At 47.0% G+C, this 24,819-nt stretch overlaps 1 protein-coding gene across 3 annotated transcripts in view; it reads right to left on the bottom strand.

The window, feature by feature from the left end:
- The window catches only part of ADRB2 (adrenoceptor beta 2), a 60,784-nt gene that overhangs the window by 33,470 nt on the left and 2,495 nt on the right, over positions 1-24,819 (bottom strand). Inside the window, exons 2-3 of one of the 3 annotated variants that reach the window (XM_034778097.1) lie at positions 24,721-24,817; positions 24,055-24,329 (exon numbers count right to left, since the gene is read on the bottom strand). In XM_034778097.1, the coding sequence (XP_034633988.1) occupies positions 24,307-24,329; positions 24,721-24,817 (120 nt within the window). In that variant the 3' untranslated portion in view covers positions 24,055-24,306. Of the gene's footprint in view, positions 1-24,054; positions 24,330-24,620; positions 24,818-24,819 lie in introns of those variants that run through there. The other 2 variants (XM_034778096.1, XM_034778095.1) reach the window with 2 other exon arrangements.

Below are 24,819 nucleotides of genomic sequence, written 5' to 3'. Positions count from 1 at the left end.
TCTTCCTGTGTGTTTGTACTGCACCTAGCACAATGGGGCTAAGACCCAGAAAGGGACCATTGCAAACCACTGGAAACTGACTAATATGAATTAAAAATAAACTAAGATGGGGGAGCAAGAAGAGACTGCTTTGTGTTCAGGACTCTTCTACCCTACTGTCTGAGTCCCAGTCAGTGAAAAGCCCGTATTTGAACTCCTTTCTTTCCACACTTTCTGTGCTTCTTGCTATGGAGAGAGGTAAACAACTTTGATTGCTTCAGGGAAAATGCCACATTATTCACACATTCACTGGCTTTCAAGAGGTGGCCATGCTTAAAAGCCAGCCCAGTACCAGGGAGGGAGTTACAGGAGAGAGAGAAAAGACCATGCAGATTTATCTCTGTACCTGTCGGATGCATTCACTGAAGAGGGATAATGACTGCACCATCTCAGAATGACAGCCACACACCTGCTCCACGCCCATTGTAATAATGGGCCTCAGGTAATTAGAGCAGAAAGCTGGCTTGCTATTAATTTTAAAGGGACACATCAAAAAACAAAACTCCAACAATCAGGCAAAGCTTGGGAAGGGAAACAATGAAAGAATTGTATTGCCACAGATAGCCTGGTCTCTGTGCCAGGGCTTGTTGAAGACATTCTTCCAGACACGCAGCCTGGCTTTATAGTCTCCAGCAGGAGGGAAAGGAAGAAGCTATGTTAAAAAAATACCTGGTTTGAGATTGAACAACTCTAGAAGAGGGAGGAAGGAAAAAAAGAGAGAGGAAGATGTGATAAGATCCCCGTGCAAGTTCCTGGCAAAGATCAGCAGCCTGTCCCCACCGATCTGAGCTGGGCTGCTGGTCCCCTTTCATCCAAAGACGGGGCTGGAGATGAGGAGGGGGAACTTCTAGTGGGAAAGACCTTTTCTTAGTGAAACTTCGGTTCATGCAAACAATTACTGCACGGGTACTGCCAGCTCCAAGCTCCAAAAATCAGGAGTCAGTCCCGCCCCACCAAAAAATCATAGAATCATAAAAATATAGGGCTGGGAGGGACTTCGAGAGGTCATCTACTCCAGCCCCCTGCACTGAGGCAGAACCACGTAAACCTAGATCATCCCTGACAGATGTTTGTCTAATTTGTTCCTAAAAACCTCCAACAATCGAGATTTCACAACCTCCCTTGAAAGTCTATTCCAGTGCTTACCTATCCTTATGGTGAGAATGTTTTTTCTAATATCTAACCTAAATCTTCCTTGCTACAGATTAAGCCCATTGTTTTTTGTCCTGTCTTTAAAAAAATATTAAATGTAGGGTTATTTTTATTTGCCTTCTGGATTTTTAGCCTTTAGGGGTCATGTTTTTTAGCATTTCTCTGCAACCACATGGGCAAGTAACTTACATTTTTAAAATGAAGGCTGAGATTCTGTTGTAGTCACATGACTCCAGGAGCTGAGACATGACATACTATGAAGTTCGCAATAAAGACGTGAGAGATGGCAACGCTGCCGTGCCATCCCGCCAACCTCCTGCACGGCTCTGCCAGGATGTCTCAAGCCTGACATGCAGCACCCGCTGCTACCCCAGTCACCTGACATCCAGTCACCGCTGATAATGCCTCTCAGTCCTACGCTGCAGCACCACCTATTGTTTCAAAGGAGTGTGGGAAGGCACCTTATGTGAGCCAGGAAATCAGTTCTATTCTGGGGTCCTGTGGGACCAGAGGCTGAGCCCCACCACCCCTGGGAAAGTGGGGAACTCACCAGTTGCCTGCTCCTCCGGCGTTGTGTCTTCAGAGAGGGGCAGGGCCCAACTCCTGCTGGTGGCCTCAGCAACCAACACCAAGGCCGTGCATCCAGGAGCATCAGGGAGGGGGAGGGGCTGCTACTTTGCCCCCCCTCCATGTCACAAACCCAGAAGGTTGTGGTCCCAAGAAAAGCCCCTGGTGGCCGCATTTGAGAAATGCTGCATAGATCACAGGACAGAGGGCTCTTGCCGGAGGAAATCTCTTCAGTGAGGTTTGCAGGTCTCTGAGAAGGATTCAATGAATGTCCTTGACTAGTAGTGCTATGAGGACCCTTGCTCTGTAATCTCAGCCTTGGCTGAGTGAGCATGCTCAGGTCACGCTGGGTTATGCAGAAGAGCTAATATATACGTGTACCTCAGTCACATAGGGTCCCATATATGCAGCCCGTTGGAAAACAAGGCACCTTTTGCCAAGATTTCTCTATGAGGTCACTGTTTGGACCAACAGCTGCTGGACTGTTGGCTCCCGACTTCCAGTAAAAACCTTTGACAAAATGCAAACTTCGGTGTTTATCATAGCGGAGCGAGTGTGGAATGAGGCTAGGGGCTCATGTGGAAATGCCACAGGGAGCTCAGGCTGGAAGAGAGTCAATGTTAAACAAGGCTGCTGTTCATCGACATTCCCAGAACCAAACCAAGGGAAGGCCCTTTTTGACAATGCTCCCAGCAAGTGGCAGCTCTCGCAGGTTTAACATATCAGCGAGGCGTGTCGCAGCCGCCTAGTGGAAGGAAGGAATGTTCTGAAATGGTTTCTGTGGTGCTGGCAGCTGAGACTAAAGGATGGGGGGGAGGGGAAAGATGACTCTAGCCTGCTACAAGTTGGAAGAACATTCTTCCCTGTACAACAGATGATGGGGCAGGTACAGGTGAGAGAACAGGGGAGAGGTGGCCATGCAGGATGCAGCTGAGGGGCCAGGTGCAAAGAATGCTGGAGGGGGCAGACAGGATTCAAAAAAGGGTGCAAGTCAAGCTGCAGCTATGAGGGCAGGTGATGGGCTGTCCATACACAGTCCTCAGGCACAACCGTCATGAATTAGCTAAGTAGCCTTGCAAACTACTCACCTGGCACCAGTAATACCTTTTGATGGGCAAGTAAAATGTCATTCCTTTTTTCCATTGCCGCCGTCATTAGCATTAGTGCAAAGGGCAGGAAAGTAGATTTTTATGACTGGGCTAGTAAATTTAATGTCAATTGAACAAGGCTGAGCCAGAGGGTTTCAAGAGATTTAAAAACTGCAATGACACACTCTCACTGGTGATCTGTATTATCTTCGTCACAGGTATATTCACACATAGGTATATTGAAGTCCTAGGCACATGGCTCATGTCTGCATGACTATTTTGCCTAATGGGGGATGGCAGTATGCCTTTCTTTCTTTCTTTCTTTCTTTCTTTCTTTCTTTCTTAAATCTCCTGAAATCCCAGTGGTTGAACCTAACATTACAAAGTGCTTTGGTTCCCAATAGCAGCCATGCATTTTATTATTATTAATCATGTTTATTAGGGTAGAGCTTAAGGACCCACCAAGAATGGAGCTCCATTGTGCTAGGCACTGTACAAACAGTCGTAGATGGCCCCTGTCCTGAAGAACTTACAATCTAAGGCCTTGGCTACACTGGCGCTGTACAACGCTGCAACTTGCTGCGCTCAGGGGTGTGAAAACGCCCCCCCCCCTCGAGCGCAGCGCTGTAAAGTGCCAGTGTAATCAGCGCCTGCACGCTCGCTCGCAGCGCTGCAAGCTACTCCCCTCAGAGAGGTGTAGTACTTACAGCGCTGCGAGAGAGCTCTCGTAGCACTGGCGGCGTGACTACACTCGCGCTATTGCCAAGTGTAGCCAAGGTCTAAGTAGGCAAGACAGATGCAGGGTGGGGGAAGGGATAGAACACACAAGCAGAGTGAGCAATGTGATGGCAACAAACATTGTATTCATTCCAAATGGGAGGGGGAGGGAGGGGAGTAAGGAGGGATTTAGTAAGGAGGCATCAGCTAAATGCACAGGCCAGAACAACGTTCCTGCACTCTTGCCACACGATGTGACCTCACGCGTATGCCAGTGGGAGTGTTCCCGTGGTGTGGAGCCTGTTCAGGGGAACAGGAAGAGGAGAATAAGAAGCAGCTAGTATAGAGTGAAGCTGAGGGGAAGAGACAGTGAAGGAGGGGCCGAGGGAAGAAGAGGGTTGGAGTAAACAGCCAGTCAGTCCAGGGTCGAGAACGTCCAATCAAAGATGTAGGAAGTTCTCTGAATGTTTAGATGTTCCTCCTTGAGCTGCTTCTGTTTCAACCAGCTGCAGTCTCTGGCTGGATCCTCTCTGCAGTTTCCCCCCAAGGTCACATAAGAGGGGAACTACCTGCATCCTAGGGGCCCAAAGGTGAGGGGGAGGCTCCCTGCACATATTAGGGTGCTGGGGAGAGGGGTGGTCCCAACTGGGCCCCATTTTACCTCCTCCTCCCAAGTGCAGCAGTCCCTTCTTTGACTGCTTCTGCTCCTACCAGCTGGAGTCTCCAGCTGGCTCTTCTCTACTTGTATCCTCACTAGAGCAGCACTTGTCTCTAATGCTCAGGATGGAGGAAGGCAATACCAGCCTAGCTCTAAGGTACCCTGTGCCAATGGTTGCCATGGAATCATTACTTGGACAGGCAGGAAGGGGTGGCAACCCAGTCTAAATGGAGTTCCCCAGCCTGCCACTCAATTCACTCTTGAAACAAACACCCGTTTAAAGAGTTGGAAAGCCCCAAGACCTAGCCTGCCTACACACGTTCCTCATGAAGAACATTTTCCAAATAAAGGCCCTAAACTGTATATGAAGGCAACAAAAAACACAGAGCACAGGTGTGTCCGAGTTGATTCCTGCAAGAAACTCTAGCTGTGACCCAGAAGTCAGACACTTCCTCATCACCAGTGGGTGAATGGTACCAAGTTAGCTCCAAGACGGACCTCTTTCTCTTATTTTTAATACTTCGTGGATAGGCCTGGAAAGTGGAAGATCCTGCATGAAGATGCTGCACGTGGACCAGACTCACCAAATGTTTCCATCACCTTGTTTAGGTTCTGGTTTCAGTTCAGAGTCCCATCAGACATGGGATGATGATCATCCCTAACACTATACTAAGTCAAACCTGACTGTCAACCTAGCTGCCAGAGTATGTACCCAGGGGATCAGGCAGGATGGTACTTGGGTGACTAGCCCAAAACACCATCCGTGCCACCTCAGCCTCACTGCCATTTTTAGGTGCTAGCTCAAGCCAGGGACGGCTCTGGCTTGTTTTTTGCCGCCCCAAGCACGGCAGGCAGGCTGCTTTCAGCGGTGCGCCTGTGGGAGGTCCGCCGGTGCCACGCCTTCGGCATCCCTGCCGCTGAAGCCGCAGGACCGGCAGACCTCCCACAGGCACGCCGCCGAAAGCCGCCTGCCTGCTGCCCTCATAGTGATCAGCAAGCCGCTCCCCGCGGCTTGCCGCCCCAGGCACGCGCTTGCTATGCTGGTGCCTGGAGTCGCCCCGGCTCGAGCACAGTTAGCGTGTATACATCCACCCGAGCTGGAATTACACCTCCCAGCTACTGTGTAGATTTGCCCTACTGACTGCACAGCATCTGGGGGTTGTTCAGAACACTCATAGCCCACTGGAGCCAGGAGCTTTTCCATTTTCATGGCTTCATTCAAGACCTCCACTGGAAACCTGTGGAATTCCATGGTGGACAGCTGTGTAACTGGAGAGACATGGCCATTTTCATCCCTATTTTAACTCCATTTATTCTATTGGGGATACATGAGGGCTGAATTTCACCCATGATGTTAAATTGCAATGTAGAGTCTTAAAAGTAAAGATGTGTTTGAATCTTGGCTCTCATGTATTTTTTTTACATTGATGAATCCTGCAGTTTATGACCTAGGAAACTAAGGGTATGTCTACACTACAATTAGACACCCGTGGCTGGCCTGTGCCAACTGACTCAGGCTCACAGAGCCTGGGCTAAGGGACTGTTTCATTGCAAGGTAGACATTTGTGCTTGGGCTTGGATCCTCCCGGACTCCAGCCCAAGCCCAAACATCTACACCACGGTTAAACGGTCCCTTAGCTTGAGCTCTGCTGGCCTAAGTCAGCTGGCCCAGGCCAACTGCAGATTTTTAATTGCAGTGTAGACACACTCCAAAGAAACAATAAGGGGGCATAAGTGACACAGCAGATTAGTCCCCTTGCCTTTCAGCTCTGGAGATGTGAGTTCAAATCCTGCTTCACGGTCACCAGTGAACACAAAGAGTGGGAATTTCCTCCTAGGACTAAATGCTGGCCAATGCCACAGCCCCTTTTGCCTGCTCCAGGGATGAATTTGGCACATACATTGTGGCCAACTCTTGTAATTTTTAATAGGAGTCTTGTGGTTTTTGGTGTTTTTATTATTATGTAAACATTACAGCTTTTTTTTTTCTTTTTCTTCTTTTTAAGTTTCTAACCTTCCTGGCTGGAAATAAAAGCTTGAAAAGGTGAACCCTAAATGCTCAAAACCCAGAAGGAAAATAAACAGAATCCAAAATGTATTCTTAAAAAACCCCCTCAGGATTGTTATGTTAATCTCATGATTGGGGGAGGCCTTTTGATTTTGAATCCTTGGGGTTGGCAATACTGCTATTATTTTTTATTATTATTGTTAATTATTATTTGTATTTCCTAACAAGGCCAGCTATAAGCCCAGGTCCCTATTATGCTAGCACTGTACATAACAAAATGATGCCCATGCCTCAAAGAGTTTAGTGCTATTGTTGTTCTTCCAACATTTTCAGCTTTAGAGGAAACTCTTATGCGGCAGAAAGTTATCCATTAAAGCACATGGGGTTTGATGTTCACCTCTGGCATAGAGGATAACATGCTATAAGAAAAATACTCCAGTCTATGGAAAAGTCCCCAGAGCTTTGCAGTATCACCGTAGCACAAGCACTAGTGTTTTGGTCCATTCCCACAGAACATTGTAGTACTTACTGTCCTACAAGCAGGACCGGCGCAACCCATTAGGCGACCTAGGCGGTCGCCTAAGGCGCTGCAATTTGGGAGGCAGCGACCGCAGCTGTATTTTGGCGGCAGGACCTTCCGCCGCCTCTTTGGGGGAGCGGCATTTCAGGGCGGGACCTTCCACCACCTAAGGCGGCAGAAAAGCTGGCGGCACTCCTGCCTACAAGGGGAGACATGTTGTGATGTCTGCCCTGGGTCAGAGGGCAGAATGAGCCTGATAAATGCCTGCATCCAGAGGGGAGATATGAAGATGATGCCACATCTCTGGACTTCCCTAAGCCTGGAGTTGGAGGAACAATCAAACGTGCGTGTGTGATCGAGATCAGCAGAGCAGAATGTTTCGCCAGCTGGCAGCCAAAGAAGCTGAGGCTCTGTGGTTTGGTTTTTTCTTCCCCTTACTTTGTTTTTATCTCCACAGGCCAAAGTAAATGAATCACACCTAAAAACAACGGCCTTGTCTGCCATGTCTGGCCTGCTGCCGTCACTGCCTTTGGTTCTGAGACTGGTGACACTTCATTTGCATGCTGTGCTCCTGACCTTTCCTTACTGGGAATGGCCTGGGCCCTTTGCCACGGATCACTTGACTCTTGTGCTCCTCATTCTGTTAGGTACAGTGCAGCTGGATAAGTCACACACACACCCTCATCCTCCCCCATCCCCGCCCACTGCTGGCGACATACAGTATGTCATCACCTTTTATTGCTAGTGAGAACTGACCACAACTGTCACTTACAGTCTGCTAGCAAATGTCAGCTCACAGGCTGCATTAGAGACTGGGGGGGAAGCACAGAAGGACAGGGTGTACGTTACTTTTCTTGTGGGAGACTGAAAACTGTTCATTCAGGAATGGACAGTTCAGTGATACCTCTTTGCAGGGTTCCAGACTGGAAATATACACTTCCAGGAACCCTTTGGAGAGGGAATTATCTCTCCTGCTGATCGCCATGCAGGGGCTTGGACATCCGGCCAGTTTTTCACAGTGATCTGAATAAGCCAAATAGCACATTTAGTGGGTGCTGTCCTTTTTCAAGTCATAAAATGCCTTTGCCATGACTTTGTTCTCTCTCTCTCTCACTCTCCCGGCCCTTCCCCCAGGTCCCCTCTCTCCCATCTCCCCCTCTCATTCTCTAATTGTACTGAACGCATATTAATTAGTTCAAATGGTCTCTGATCCTGCCAGCTGCTGAGTCCCTTCCATTCCCCTGTACTTGGGGTGGGGGCTCTCATTGTCTTACAGCCACCAGGGTCCCCACTCTGCAGTTGCCTGGGACACCATGATCTTCCCAGATCTTCTTTGCCATTTGAAAATGTTACCCTGTGGTGAGTGTGTGCTACAAGAGCCCCTCGGTGCTGGGCCACAGAAGCTCTGACTCTGCTATAGAGCAGTGATGCTTTAGTTAAAGCTGTAGCCCCTCATATGTTTGTCTCTGGTTCAATCCCTGCTATGTCAGATAAGATGACAGCCCTCACAAAAAGACAGTGTCCCCAGCCAGTTGGGGTAGGAGCAGAGCTTGGGAAGGAGACTCAGCCTGGCATGGCTGGGTGTATTTGATTCTCAACCTCCTGAGCAAGGAACTGTGCTGGCTCCGTGGGGACTATTATATGTCAGGTTTGCTCCCTCAAGAAGCAGGCTGCTATAATTACCCCAATTACAGGCTGCTGCCCATTTTCTTTTTAAACTGGCTGTTGCCTTCGAGTGGAGATAATGTTTTAGGTGAAGAGTGACGGGGAAGGAAAGGTGTCGGTGAGTGTCAGCGCGGGAGGGGCTATGGAGGGCTGGTTCTGATCTCACCCTGGTTTTGCACTGCTGTAACTATTGACTTTAATGGAGGTACTCCTGATTTACGCTCACAGGAGAGATGAAACTACCAACTCGATTCTGACTTGGACTACATGGCCACAGTTGCCAACTGTTTGTACATGGCCACAGTTGCCAACTTTCACATGGTAAATAAGCATCTCGACTTTCACAATAAGCCAAAAATCAAGCTAATCCCATTTCAAAACAAGGCCAAAACAAGACAATCCCTAAGAACCCCAACACTCTATGAGACTAGATCCCCCCCCGGCGTGCAGTCTGGGACTATGGTGGGCCCGCTGTGCACCCCTGACTCTCTTCCCGCCCCCGCCCCGCTCCCCCCTTGCCCCTGCTTGTTGGGAGCCCATCAAAAAAAAGAAGCAACAAGCTACAACAAGCAACAAGCCCAAACAAGCAACTAGTTACAAGCCAAAAACTAGCCCAATTTCTGTGGTTTTTCTCGTGGGTTTGGCAAGTCTGGCACTGGGAGGAGTAAGCCACCATCTTACGCCCCTGCATAGGCAACCTGGACCACAAAGATGTGAATGGGCACTGCATGCCTCTTTCTTCCCCCAGCACTGGCCAAAGCAGGCAGGAAGCCTTGGCACTGTGCCCCAACCCACCAGCTGGCACAGCACTGCCAGTGCAGTGGGTATCGTAACTTGGTGCTAGTATAGAACAGCAAATTACTGCTCCCCTGGAGCAGGAGGGAAGCAGGGAAGGAACTGTACCTCCAAGGGATATATCTGAGGCACAGTGCCCCCTCAGGCTATGCCTGGTGCAGTGCATTTTACATGACATCCCCTGGTTCAGGGCGGTGACTAAAGTCTCACAATCAAGCCCTGAGCAAAATACAAACTGAAGACACTGACACCTTGTCTACACTAGGGAAATTTGCCACACTGAGTAACATTTGTTCCACCGGCACAGTTGTGAAAGCCTCCCTCTCCGCAGTCATTTCACAATCAGGCTAGCAGCTGTGCTTCGCCGGTTATGCTCTTTCAGAGTTAAGTATCAGTTGTTCAATTTGATGTCAGTGTTGTGAACTGCAGATTTTCACCAGTGTGGCGGAGAGCAGAATCTGACTGTGAAAGGACAAATAGGCTGAATAATAAGCAATACTCTTAAAATCGGTGCCCTCATAAGTCACAACACAGACACACCTCCCGAGGAGTTACAAGAGCTGAAGATATTTGGGTTTAATGAGGATGAGTCACCCAGGTCCTTTGCTTCAGAGTCCTGACCAGCTGACAGCACATGTACAGAGGGTGGGATCAATGAGGGAGGCGTGGGAATGGTAAAATGGGGACCTGCATGTAACAAGGTGTGGTAGGGAGTTTTAAATCTTCCAGTGAGCACAACCTAAACCTAGCCTCTGACTACACGAATAGCGTAGCTGAATTCGACATATCCTATTCGACTTACCCCGCTGTGAGGATGGTGGCAAATCGACCGCCGTGGCTCCCCCGTCGATGGCGCTTACTCCTCCTGACGAGGTGGGAGTACGCGCGTCGATTCGGGGATCGATTTATCCGTCTAGATGAGACGCAATAAATCGATCCCCGAGAGATCGATTTCTACCCGCTGATCCGGGCAGGTAGTGTAGACTAGCCCTGAGATTCAGCATTAATTTAGCAACCCCAGACCGGGCAGTGGTCACTGTGATGTTTCTCCCTCTAATTATCGGGATTTCTTTTTCTATTATTTTGGTTGCTAGGCTGATCACCCAAACCTTATACACAGGAGACTTCTGCACCTAGAACAAAAGGGATATTTTAAACCTAGAATGTGCATGGAAAGAAAAAGGGCCAGGTTTTGAATTCAGCTGCACTATTGATTATTGATTCATATTACAGTAGTATGCAGGGATTCCAATTAGGATCAAGGCTCCATTGGGCTAGGCACAGTACAAACACACGGTGGGAGACAGTCTCCCTTCCCTTCTCCGGCTGATTGAAAGCAAGGGATGCCAGGTTCATTTACACTAGTGTAACAGAGACCTGGCTCATGGGGCCTTGTTTCAAGCAGGAGCTTACTGGATATGGAATGACAACCTATATTTAACATACACGGATACCTGCCATCTATTCTCAGAACAAATAAATCAGGTGGGACCAAAAAGGGGTGGGGGTTCCTGAGCCAAGAATGAGAAAACACTTGGATAGTGAACGGTGCAGAACTGGGGTCCAATATTAATATATTGATAAATGAATGAACAAATAATTAAAGTAGTTCCTTCTCTCCCTCCTTTCCCCACCTCTGCAGGCACTGTAACTCTCTGGGAGCTATGTCCCATGAAGCAATATCGCCTTTTAAAAACATGTGACCTAGAAGACTTTTCTCATCGAGCCATCTGCCTGAGCTCACAATCCGGCTGCAATTTACTCAGGTTTTATTCAGAGCTTACTCAGGCGAAACTGCTAGTAAAATCAATGAGTAAAGGCTGAGTAAATACCTTCAGGATTTGGTCCTGGATCATGTAACATTATGAGCACAGTTACACCCAGGGGTATGAGAAGCAAGTGTTCAGGTTGCACACAGTGTCTCAGCCCTGATGAGATTCAGAAAGGGTGAGTAATGCTCTCAGCTGGGTGGGTCTGAGGGGAGTAAGGACTGAAGCCTCAGGGTGAGAGAGCCCTTCCCTCCACGCCCAAGGTTGCCTGAAGGGTTTCCTCCTCTTTGTGGACCTAAAAGATCAAAGAGTCTCTTGCACTAGCATGCACTTGAGAGAAGGAAATATTTACCTAAGGAGAAAGAACTTGGAAGGGCTTTCCCTGAGGCTCCTTTTGCTGTCTACATTTCACAGGACTGGGTTGAAGCTGCAGGATTCAGCTCTGGAATTTGAACACCTGGACCCCAAGAAGGGGTGTTTGGAACTGGGGGTTGGGACTATCTATAGTAAGGATCCCTGCCTTCCAGACCAGGTTTCCTTGCTGCTTGAGCCTGCCATGAAGTCAGGTGTTTGTGAGACTGCAGGTAATTTTCATAGTAACCACTGTTATGTCACATTGTCCTCACTATAGTGACATCAGTGCAGGATCAAACCTGAGGAGAAGGCAGGTTGGGGAAGGAGGGAAGTCCTGGTTCAAACACAAAGGAATATGGGAATTGGTGGTCATGGCCCCCAAGGGTAAAATGCCTTTCTATGCAGTGTGATGTGGCTGGAAATTTACTCCAAGATGAGGTCCCACTTGAAAGCGTAGGGCTGATCCTGCGTCGTACTGAGTGCCCTCAAAGCCCATTGAAGGTCTCGTGCCAACTCAGGGCCCACCCTGTCAGGAAAGGCTGGGATCTCTCTAGTGTTCTCAGTCCTTTTTAAAACTAATACTTACCAATGAAGAAAATGATTAGATTCTGGATAGTTGTGGTGGCTTTGGCAATGACTGGATTTAACCACTTCCCTGCCCAAGCTGTGCAGTGCCTCTGCAAAGCCTGCTATTATTTTTTGGGAAGGAGGAATGCTGAACTACGCAGGGCATACACAGGCCTTTCATTGCAGAAGCCCTTATCGTGGCCCTAAGTAGCATGAAGAATGCAAAATACTTTTCACTGCAACACTCTGGGCTGTGTTTCTGGCTGTGTTTCATCTCAGACACCTGCAGTGATGGGTCCCTTGGAGCAACCAGAGGAATGAGGTTCTGGATCAGCCTTCCACTAGGAGTAGTGGGGGCAAGAATACTAACTGGTTTTAGGATGGCACTTGATGAATGTATTAATGTGGGGTTGCATGTGATAGCAAGGGACTGGATGACCCAGGATATCCGTTACAGTCCAGTGTTCTTATGTTCTTAACCAGAAATCTTTCTCTGCATGGTGAAACGAGCCCATAAAACGATTATACTTTTCAAACACCGCACCTAGCTGCTCCAGCCCTGACCTGGCTCTACCTTCAAGGAGTTATAGAAGGTACAAGTGGAAAGACATATCAAGATATGCTATTGCCATTCCCTGCCAATGTAGGATTGGTCTCCAGGATACATTTTCTAGTGCTCGGTCCTGTCTCCTTTTAAATGATCTAATCTAGCTGGGGAATGCTCTCAGTATTTTACATCTGTTTCTCTGAAGTCCCACTGGGGACTAGCAACCAAATGGTTTAATGAAGCTGTAAATAAGTGCATGAGAGCACCTCCTAAGCAGGCCTGTTCTGTGGCAAAGGTACATTATTCATTCAGGATACAAGGGCGGGTGAGGTAATATCTTTTATTGGCCCAACTTCTGTTGGTGAAAGAGAGAAGCTTTCAAGCTAAACAGAGCTCTTCGTCAGGTCTGGGCTCTGTGTAGCTTGAAAGCTTGCCTCTTTCACCAGTAGAAGTTGGGCCAGAGCTTAAATGCAGCCGGAGCTGTCCGGAGCAGAGCTCTGGTAAACATTTTCGAGCCCCAGTATGCCTCCCATGGAGCTGAAGGCCCAGCGCACCCTCCCCCCAGGCGGCTGAAGCCCCTAGCCCCACAGCCCACATGGCAGAAGCCCCTAGCCTCGCCAGCCTGCAGGGCAGAAGCCTTGAGCTCCACCGCGGCCCCCCCCCCACCCCCGCGCAGAGGCTGAAGCCCTGAGGCCTCCCGCTTCCCCTCCCCGCTGCTCGGCCCTGGAGTATTTATAACATGTTGCGGTGCGGGGGGGGGGGGGGGGAACATGTCACTTTTATAGCATATCTGTGAAATAATCTATGAGAATTTAAGCCCTGAGTTGGTCTGATAAAAGATATTACCTCACCCACTTTCTCTCTCTAATATTCTGAGACCAACATGGCTACAACGATGCTGTAAACAGTAGTCATTCAAGCCAGTGATATGTTGTTTACAATGTGAGCAGACAGAAGAGCAGACAGATTGTTTGAAAACCATTAGAATATAGCCCTGGATGGTGAGATGAACCAGAGAGAGGGCCCTATCCTGGGAAGTGCTAAACACTCTCAGTTCCTGCTGGATTCAGGAGATGAGGGTGCTCAGTTCCTCATAGGATCAGGCCCCAAGAGAGGAAAACCTTATGCAGACTCAAGAAGGTTTTGCATCCTGCCTGCTAATGCACGGCTGGTGGCTTTGTTTTGTTTCCAAATCTTGGAGGATTCATCAGAGGCACTAGGGGAAAAGTGTGAGACATTCAGCCAGCCAAAACGACAGCAAAACAAGGGCACAACAGTACCATAAATACCTCTTTATTTAAACACATGTCAAACAGTAGGGCCTGTAATAAATACTCAATCTTTGTACATACATATTTTCATATATATATCTCTATATCTAGCTATAAGAACAAAAATATATTTACATTTCTTTACTGCATATTTTTATATAAACAATTGTGCAAAAAAGACCTTACCAAGGACAGTAAACAAAAAACTATTTCCCCATGCACTCTCACTGGCACCAGCAACATTGCACAGGAATTCAGATATCCTTTCCTGCCATTGGGAAGGTGAGAAGATGGGAGGAAAGCTGTCATTATTTTAATGGAGGATCTGCAAGCCCATTTTTGTGATTCAACAATATTTTTTCAAGGTCGACACCTTGCAAAATATTGGGCCCGATTCTTCACTCCATTATACTGTGATTCCTGTGTAAAATTGGAGTCAGATTGGTGCATCGTGGTTATTATGGCATGATCTTATGAGTATCCTCTGGCAGCACTTTATAGGCAAGATGGCCCAAGGAATTATACAGTGCAGCCTGTAGCTGCCTTCATCTTTAATACAGATGTGTGGCTAATAGAAACTACAGGTCCCACCATGCTCTGTCTTGATCCAGGCTGCATTACTGAGACCTGCTGGGGTACTTCTACATTAAAGTTTAGGCTAGTTTATAGTCTGCTCCATATTATGCAAACATGGGCCCTGATCCTACAGCTGATACAGATGTGGACTGCTGTGCCCACGCAGAGCCTGCTGTAGCTCCAATGCGGCACCCTGTGGGTGAAACAGTCTGCCCTGTGCTGTCAGCTGCAGCATCAGGGCCTTAAAGCGCAGGCCTAGGGCTCCTGGCAAGCTGCAGTGTTGGGCAAAGGTTGAGTTCCCCATTTTGTAGTATCACAAGAAGTGGCTGGTCCTGTGCACTCCCTTCAGTACCCAATGGGTATGTCTACACTGCAATTAAAAACCTGCAGCTGGCTTGTGCCAGCTGATTTGGGCTCACAGAACTTGGGCTACGGGGCTGTTTAATTGTGGTGTAGACATTCGGGTTGCTGCTGGAGCTCTGGGAACCTCTCACCTTACAGGGTCCTAGAGCCTGGGCTCCAACCCAAGTCTGAATGTCAAACACAATTAAACAGCCCCTTAGTCCAAGTCAGCTGGCATGGGCCAGCCGCAGGTTTTTAATTGCAATGTAGACATACCCATTAGGATCAGTCTCCTTACTCCTTGAGAGATAGATGTGGTGAGAATAGGGTATCGCAAACCCCTTTGAAACATAACTGTGTTTTGCAGCAATTGTGATGTACCGGCTGTGAGGTGTTCTGGCTGAGGTGGGGAAGATGATTAGGGCTAATGCCCATTTTTCAGACCACCACCAATGAAAACAATAACAAATGAAATACCAGTGCCGGTGGGTGCAGTATCACGAATTGCAAAGATCTTCACATAGAAAGAGCCTTTGCTACACAGATACTAAATGGTGCCTGGGGTCCTGCATGGCAAGCAGAGAAATCAACTAGAAATGTAAAACAAGCCTTGTAAAATCCTAAGTTCCAAGCAATTCTTAAATGAACACAGAGTAACTTAAATGTACTTCTAGTAGGATCGTGATCCAAGGGCTAGATTTTCAAAAGAGCTCAGCACCCAACAGCTCCCATTTAAGCACCTAAATAAGAACTGTAGATACTGAGTACTTTTGAAAATCTGGCCCAAGTACGTGCATTGAAACATCACTTATTAATTTTAGCAAGGGAGACGGGCTGGGACATGGGACATTTTGCCCAGTATGTACTGATAACAAGGTCATGCAGGAACCTTGTTCCATCCTACTTTATAGAGGAGGGCAGTTTCCATTACACAGGTGGGGCTCAGAGATCCTAGACAGCAGAAAGTGAACCTAGCAAAGGGAGAGTAAACGATAGAGTGAGCCTGCAGCCTGGGGAAATGAAGTAAGCAGAACAAGTGGAAAAGAAAGGCGAGAGAAAGCAAATCTTTCCTGTTTGCCAGCCTCTGTGTTTCTGGCTCCTGGAGACAAGGCTGTTGTAATACAAGAAGGCAGGAAGATTCAGGGGGAGGATCTCAGCATTCTGTTAGCTCTTGCCAGCATTGTCAAAATTGGAGGCCTCGCGCACCGGCTAAAATAGGTCCCTTATAGTAAGTAAGTAGAGCCTTGTGACATGGTCAAGCTCAGGGGTGGCCAACCTGTGGCTCCGGAGCCACATGCGGCTCTTCAGAAGTTAATATGCGGCTCCTTGTATAGGCACCGACTCCGGGGCTGGAGCTACAGGCGCCAACTTTCCAGTGTGCCTGGGGGTGCTCACTGTTCAACCCCTGGCTCTGCCACAGGCCCTGCCCCCACTCCACCCCTTTGTGCCCCCTCCCCTGAGCCTGCCATGCCCTTGCTGCTCCCCCCTCTCTCCGAGAGCCTCCTGCACGCCATGAAACAGCTGATCGGGAGGAGCGGGGAGGGAGGGAGAGGCGCTGACTGGCAGAGCTGCCAATGGGTGGGAGGCACTGGGAGCAGGGGGAGCTGACAGGGGGCTGCTGATGTATTACTGTGGCTCTTTGACAATGTACATTGGTAAATTCTGGCTCCTTCTCAGGCTCAGGTTGGCAACCCCTGGCCAAGCTGGAAATCATGGTTTGTGCTTACTCACCCTTTCATCACCTCTCCAGAGAGGCAGGGGCTCTTTCTTGTTTCTTAACTTTTTTAAATTTCAGGCTGCTAATATTTCTGGATATTTAGTAATTAGCTCTCCTCATCCCTTTCCCTGCCTCCGTTCACTGTCTCAACACAGCACTCGCTCTCACCTTTAATGTGCCCAGCACATTAAACTTCAGCCATTTAGGAGCTAAACGCATGGCCCAGAATGCATGGGACAGGAATGGGGGGTAGATTTACATGTACAATCAGTGGAACCTCAATTGTTTGCGCTTGATCCTTCAGCTCCCACAATCTTGGCTCCTCTATATACATCCATCCATACATGCCCTTTTGATATCACACCACAGTATAATATGCATTGACCTGCAGTCCCTTTCATCACTAACTTCCTATAGCAATCAGCTGTTTTCTGACTTTGGGGATATGAATTAACTAGGTTCTACAGCATATGCCATATGTCTGGACTAAGGGAAGCACAGCTGACAGAGAGAGAGAGATTCCATAGTAACTAGAGATGGGCACAGAGCAAAACCCTGCTTCCAAAATTCACCTTAGGCAGAATCAAAGCACGGGGTCCTGAACTTGCAGGTGTGAAATCTGGGTGTAAACCTGGACTTCTCCAGAACTTGGGGTGTTTGGAATTGTCCCATTACAGAAAGAGGGTTGTGCTTTGAGAATTCCCCATAATTGGGGGTCTGGATCAGCATACTTCTCATAGGTTAATAGTACACACATCAATAATTCTCTGATATTGACAATTCATCTTCTGAGGCCTAAGCTTCCCACAAAGCAAAAGCTCTCCGGGAATGTTTCCAATGAGGCAAAAGACTGACACAGTGAAGGGACTCTACATACTATATCTGCTGTGGAGGATGGAGCAAAGCCAGCTCCTGAAGTGGAAAATGCAGCTATCAGAGTAAAAACTGACTGAGGGATCTGCAGCTACACCACTATTTTGCAACAATGCAAAAGCAGCAATTACAGCACCAAGACTTACAAGAATTCAAAGGATTACACAACTGAGCATGAGGTTATGCAAAACTCCGTTCATCCAAAGTGCAATAAGCAATAGATGGGGAGGGCACTTATCCCCCACTATAAAATATATTCACAAGACTGTACATATACATACACAAAGGGTACCAAATATTCCACTTGCCTCCAGTGCAATCTCAGTGACACAGGGTTTGTGAGAGGTACAAACCAGCAGCACAGAATGTAGGCTTGTGTAGCGCATTGTTTTAGGTCTGGACATGGTATTTCATTTCAGTGACAGCGGAATTCTCTAGGATTCTTTTTTTTCCACAAGTGAAAGCAGCACTCTGCGTATTATACGCTCTGAGCCAGACCCTCAGCTAGTATAAACAGACATAGCTGCACTGAAGTCACTTTACACCAGCTGGGGATCTGGCCCAGATACTTTATCTATATAAACCTGTTTCTGCTGTTTTCTCGGATATTTTCTTCATTACAAAATAAATTATCAGACAAGAGGTTTTCCTTTCTGCGTTTTTAATCACCACATGGCAGTTTCTATAGAGGCCCCTATTGTAACTGGTTGGTTCCATGACAGTTTCATTCTCTGAACTGTCACGTTTCTATGGAAAGTCAACAGTTTTCACTGAGCCAAGTCCAATGAGAGTTTTGGCTGAGTAACACATGACTAAGCACCTGAGAATCTGACCTATTGTTTGGTGGATTTCCAAAGAAGTTGCTGATCCTTTCCTTCAACTTCAGGTGGCTTGAGACCTCCACAGCTCACACCCCACTTGTGTTGACTTCAGAGAGAAAAGTAAAATCGGCAACAATTTTTAGGTGATCTACATGCAAATCTCAGGACTAATGATGCCTCCTTTACCCATCCTGTCTGTGTTGATCAGTGTCACCATATCCAGGTCATCTTCCCAGCCTTGTCTAACAATGAATAGTCTATTGCTTCCTGACCCTTCCACCTTCCAGTGCTTGGAACAGCATTGTGGTTCTGAGATAAGCACACAGCAACAGCATTTGAAGTTTTAATACCAAATAGCCAAACAAATGTGGTCACTGACAAAATATGCACAGCACTTGCAATGAGGACACGGCATTTGTTTGCACTCAGGGCCGGTTCCTGTTCCCACTGAAGTCAATGGAAATTTGGCAGTAATGTCAATGACAGCAGACCTGGGCCCTTGCTAAAGAGAATGTCACCCTGCCACTTGTGAGGGGATGCCGTTTCCCTCCCATACTTGACCCAATCAATCTTATAAGCTACCCTGTCCTGGTGTGTATCCTCCATGTCACATGTACATGTGATTCCATTCATGAGGGTATATTCATATTACAAACACTGCACGTGATTGTTGGTTGCTGGTTGTTCAGACTAAAAAACACAGGAGAGGAAATTGAGAACCACAACTTGTAACTAATTTTTTACTTCCTCTGGATTGCTATATAATAATAATTAATATACACACACACTGATGCAGCGTATGCAACATGTAGATAACGAATGTGTGTGTTTACATGCACCTACTGTACGTACAACAGCATTCTGTATCTAAATCCATGTACTGTACAAAACAAGCTTCATTAACAAATGACACCTGATTTTCTGAGTTCTTAAATCTTGCACTGTGTCAGGTTTCATTCTGCTAGGACACCCTGTTAATGTTTATCTGGAAAGAGATTGTTTTTGTAGACCCGGTGACGTCCCCTAACAGCAATTGCATGTACCCTGTAACATCATCGCTATCTGTTTGCTTCAGTGGGACTGGCTGTATTTTAAAGGCTTAATATGGGAATTGAACTGTGCACAGGATCTGCTTACAGCCTGACATCAACAGCAGGGAGAGATGCACCAGGCAACCTCCTTAAAGCAAACCCTGTTCTCTGCTTGGTGCTAGGGGGCAGTCAATGGTAGACAAGCAGGGACATCCTGGAACTCATCTCCCATAGGAGGTAAACAGCTAATGAAGGAGGAAGAAGCTTTCTCAGACCACATTCTCTTTCTCTGTATATACTTTGAGCTCAGCCCTGCAGTCCTGACCCAGGCAAAACTCTCTTTGTAATAGCAACCACACCTGCCATCCTTTGAAGGAGGATTCAAGGATCAGGCTCATTTAGTCACTCTTCCCAGAGGACCAGGCCCACCTTGCTGGGGAGAGGAAGGAGCAGCAATTTCAACTCCTCTTCCCCATAAAAGCCAATAGTTGAGACAAGGCTTCACATCTATGCGTGTTGTGTGTACATGGTTCAAAATGTTTCAGAGCTGAATTCACTGCAGCATCTTGTATCATCATTTATACGAGAGCAGTGAGTGTGAAAACAAAGCAGAATGGCAGAATATACACCTGCTTTGAACTTACTTCACAAGGGGCAAATGACTACATAAGGTGCAGGTCAATGGTGAATTGGACCCTAAAGGGAATGTGGACAATACACAGTTATCTCTACAATCTTTCCATAGACTTCTGCAGGGTTGAATGCTCCGCATGTTTAAAGAAAGCCTGGTATTTTTCTTCTGAATTTTGTTGCCATTATTTTTTATTTCACTTTCCACATGTTTAGAGGCGATTTGAATCATACACACCCAGAATTCCTTAGTTTTTCCTGCACACACACTTTTGTAGTCTCTGAGCTCGCATCACCTTGGCGGAAAAGCTATGACATGGTGGGCCCACTTTAACTTGCAGATACTCCTTTGCAAAGTAGCACAATAGTGCAAGTGCGTGTACTGTGACTGCAAAGTCTCAGCTATAAATAGTCCCACTTCATTGAGTTGCATGGTGTCTGGCTTTGTCTTTTAATTTGTCCTTCTCCTTTAAGGACAACTGTTAAAGGTGCAGAAGATAACGCAGCATTGTTTTTGTGGAGATTTGCCTTAGCATTCTTCTGATTTCACAGATGCAGTGAGTCTCTCCCTTAATCACACTTCACAACTGGCCCCAACCTGCAGGAAGGGCTGTCAGAAAGACACCCCCCGCCCCATGCATTTTGCTCCAAATTCTGCTGCAGCATGTCCCTCCCGGTCACCTCTCTTGAACCTGACTGCAGGCTTTTTACTACCTTAATAACCACCTTGCATGGTGTAAACACTAATCCCAAGCATGACTGTGCACAAATTGAAAGGTTTATGAAGGTGGTTCGGGCTACATATGCTTACTAGCTGCTAAACAAAGTGCTTTCTCTGTGTCAAGGGTAGGTGAGTGAGTTGGGTAACAGGAAGAAACACTGTACATTCTGCAAAGAACAACTTCCACGTGGGAAAACTCAGCATACCTTTTACCAGTTTGGCCAGGGGAGATGTTCTTGTGTGCACCAGAGGGGGGCTCCGCTAATTAGTTACATCCCTCTGGCATCTGCAGTTAACAGACGCAACAAAGATCTAACTTGAAAGAGAGCAAACTACAGATTTCTGATCAAGATGCAGAGACTTTAGCTTGTAAGAAATCAGCAGGCAAATCCTCACCACTCACTTGACAATCTCTGCAGCAGGCCTCACTTGACAGGACAACGCTTAGGAAATCAAGCTTCCTGACTGCTCAGCAGCTCCCAGGAACCACAGGAAACTTCCCCAACCATGTGCAAAAAGTATTTTCAATAAGAAAGAACACAAGGCGAAGACAATCTATACTTTACATGGACAGCTTTCAGGAGTGATCACAAATGATTTGCAAAGGCTCAGTCAGAAATTCATTGGAAACACCAATTACAGTTTTCAGAGTGGTAGCCGTGTTAGTCTATATCAGCAAAAAGAACAGGAGTACTTCTGGCACCTTAGAGACTAACAAACGTATTTGAGCATAAGCTTTTGTGGGCTTTTTTGTTGGAGTATTGCGACTTTGTTACTCACACCTTCTTGTCAACTGTTGGAAATGGGCTATGCTGATCACTACAAAAGTTTTTTTTCTCCTACTGATAATAGCCCACCTTAACTGATTACTCTTGTAAGTTAGTATGGCAACACCCACTTTTTCATGTCCTCTGTGTATATGTATCTTCCTATTGTATTTTCCACCGCATGCATCCGATGAAGTAGGTTTTAGCCCACGAAAGCTTATGCTCAAATACATTTGTTAGTTTCTAAGGTGCCACAAGTACTCCTATTCTTTTTACCAATTACAGTGACAATATCCTTGGTGGAGAGTTTTTTCACGGCAAAGGCGTTGGTGTGTGGTGCAATAAATGCTGAGTTTGGGAGCAGCTCACCATTTGAAAACACCTTTGCATTTGTTTTTTTGTTTTGTTTTCTCTGATATTTCTTCCCACTAAGATGCTATTCCAGGAAACTCCTTGTTGGAATCCTAGGGCACAGGTCAAAACGTTCTTAGTCGCCTAACCCATGCATGACTCCAAGAGTGACCAAAAGCTATTTCAAGCAAATTAGTCAAAGCTCAGCAGTTCCCTAAGACAGCACGCCTGTATTAACAGAATGCAATAACAAAGCAGCAAAACAGAAACATACCAAGATATTAAGCATTCAGACACTGTGTTGAGGGATCTGGCATATAGATACATAGAACAGATTGGAATGTTAAAACGTGTCACTGCCTTGTAAGGGACCCAGTGTGTGACCTTCCCTCACCTCACTCGTTTTCACGTGTTTTGAAAGGACTCTTCTCTTTCACATCCTCTTTCACGTGCCGCACCCTTTAAAAAAATGTCTACCTAAGCCTAAAGGAAGGGTCCCGTTTTCTGATCACTGCTTCCTGCATCGAGAGGCAATGGCAGAGCCGCTGCTCTGCTTAAAAGTAACAGTCCCCTTTCGCTCCCCCACAGGTCTCTGTACTCCTCCCCGCCCGCACCTGTCCACTTGTGTCTGAGTATTAGCTTCCCAGCTGACAGTCCCGGGGAGCTTGCAACCAGCATGAAGCAAGTTTTGCAAGCTAGGAACAAAATGTAAAACCTGCCAAGAGGGAAAGCTAATAAACAAATACAACGGAGCCACAAAAACACGGACTGACCTAACCTTCCATATCCACTGTCTCCTGAGACCAAACGCTCTCTGAATTAAATACACATTCTTATTTTATTTTAAAGATTGGGAAAACCTTTAGCTAGAGGAATTTTCTGTGATTTTTAGCAGCACACAGGACAACTTTCCAGCTACCTTCTCAGTGAAATTTACAACCATAGTCTTCTACATTCTCCCAAATTCCCCCAGCTTTTTTTTTTTAATGAAAAAGTCCTAGAGAATTGAATAGAGAACATTCTTTGGTTTCTTTAAATCATCCTACCAAATTTAATCTCGCTTGTATAGAATTCTATAGAGCGATTCTAAATCCCTACAGAAATTATCTCATTTCCTTAAAAAATCGAAAGGTTTGATGGTAATTTTAAAAGAACCCCACAGAACTTTGTTGGGTTCACCCCTGTACAATTCCAGGGGACTTTTCCATAAGCAGGGTTTTGCCCCATACTCTCCATCTGAGGCTAAAATTGATTCATGTTTTGACCGCGTGTTTCTTTTGGTTTGTACAAGAGAATTCCTGTTCAAGAGCGGGTTTACTGGATGTGGAGGGGGGATTTCGCTGCACAACAGCCTGGGGTGGCCTGGGTCAGGATTCCGTGTTCTGGCCCTCATGAGATGGGGGACACTTATTCAGAGATTACACAAAATGCTTTATAAGAGCCCTATGAAGGGCAGACTGCCGGCCCCATGACCCCACTAGCGCTGGGACTAGTGCCGGGGTGTAACCACCGTTGAAAAATGGGAATATTAAAAGGGGAAATTTCAGGAGGGGAAAATATTGCCCAGATCAATTCGCTCAGTGACCCCCCCCCCCCAAACCCACGATTCGGAGCCTAAGCTCGCTCCGATCGGAGGGGTACAGCTCCGAGCACACTGAGTGCTTAAAAAAGAACACAGGATATAATGACCCGGATCAAACCACCCTTTATTCAGCAGGTCATTGCCTAAGAGCCCCCACTGCATGTCTTAGCCTACTCCACACTCGGACCTCTGAGGCCATTGAGACCAACATAGAAAAAGGGAAAGCGCCTCTATTGCGAAGATTGCCACTGAAGTGGCGTTGAAATGTCTTTAGAGTCGCTCTGTAAACGGAACGAGCTGATGCTCACGGGCTACTCGCTGAGCTGAAACCTGTTAGAACCAGCAGAGCGCCGCTCTGACCGACCCGTCCACCTTCCCTATCAATGCGAGCTCAGCCACGGGTGGTGGCCGGGGAATCAGGCTCAAAGTGACCAGAAGGGAAGTGCTAGTTATCGTGTTACAGCCCCCGCTGAGCTTCCCAGTCGCCCCAGCTCCCTGCTTTTGGATGATGTCAACTGCAGAAACCCAGTGCTAACAATTTTATAATTATGGGCTTAATCCTCATTAATTCCTCTGGCATTTAGGCTCAGACCTCTCCAGATGCCAAGAGGGAACAAAGATCCCAAGTGAAGGACACGGCTAGCGTAGGAAGCGTCTAATAATGGGGAAAGGGGCTGGTTTCTTTAGCATAAGCGGACATTGCCCATTCCTTTCACAGCCACGGTTTTGGGATTTAAATAATGCGCAGTAATGAAAATGGGACCATCATCTTTGTGTGGGTGGAAAGGAAGCATAGATCTCAAAGGAAGGGCAGTTGAAAGGTATGTTTACTGTACTAACATGAAGCCTGACCAGCTGAACTGGGATTAATGGGGATTTGGTGCGGGGGAGATGAGCCATTCCTAGCAGAACTGAGTGTGAAGCCATTTAAAGTTGTCACCATACTTTTATACAATGGACAGGACTTTGGACAAACAGGTGCAGTGAGGTCATCCTTACACCAATATTCACTGCACAAAGAAGTAAACTCCAGCCTGGATTCCTCAAACGATGGGAAATCGAACCCTGACTCGTCCCTGAAGTAAAGGCTCCATAGACAGGCCTATCATCTTCTCCTCTGATGGGGGACAGCCCAGTCACCAAAGAGACAGGAGTCCACCTAGGCTTGAGGGCAGCAGTTACGTGCTTATTATTACTAGATCTATGAGGTAGATAAACACAGTAACAAGAACACCACAATAGTCATCAAGTCTTCATGGGATGAACCTCATCCACAGTCTTAAAATAACCCTCAGTGTATATAAATATGTACTTGCCAGAGGATTGTGTACATCCTACAAATAAACAACCCCCTCACTCCCCGAAGGGGGCATTCCCACATATTTGTATGAAGGTTGCTAGTTCTCTTGCAGCTACTACATTATAGGTGCCTTTTTCATTAGACTGTTTGTTTGTTTGTTTGTTTTTGTGTGTGTGGGTCTGGTGTTTTGGCTTTTTTTTTTTTTTTTGTAAAGGCTCCTCTCTCTACAATATGGAATCGTGTGTGCTATGATTGATGCTCTGGGACTCAATGCAACCGTTCAGCACAGTACCTTTACAGTGCAATAAGTCCTCACTGGCAGGTGCCCCCGCTCCTTCACACAGCAATTCACACGTTTTGTCTTGTCCCAACTGATATCCATCGTCCTCCT

The sequence above is a fragment of the Trachemys scripta genome, chromosome 8 (genome assembly GCF_013100865.1).
Source record: "Trachemys scripta elegans isolate TJP31775 chromosome 8, CAS_Tse_1.0, whole genome shotgun sequence".
Classification (NCBI taxonomy): Eukaryota; Metazoa; Chordata; order Testudines; family Emydidae; genus Trachemys; species Trachemys scripta.
The sequence above is the reverse complement of the archived record's forward strand: the minus strand, read 5'-3'. Positions and strand labels throughout refer to the sequence as shown.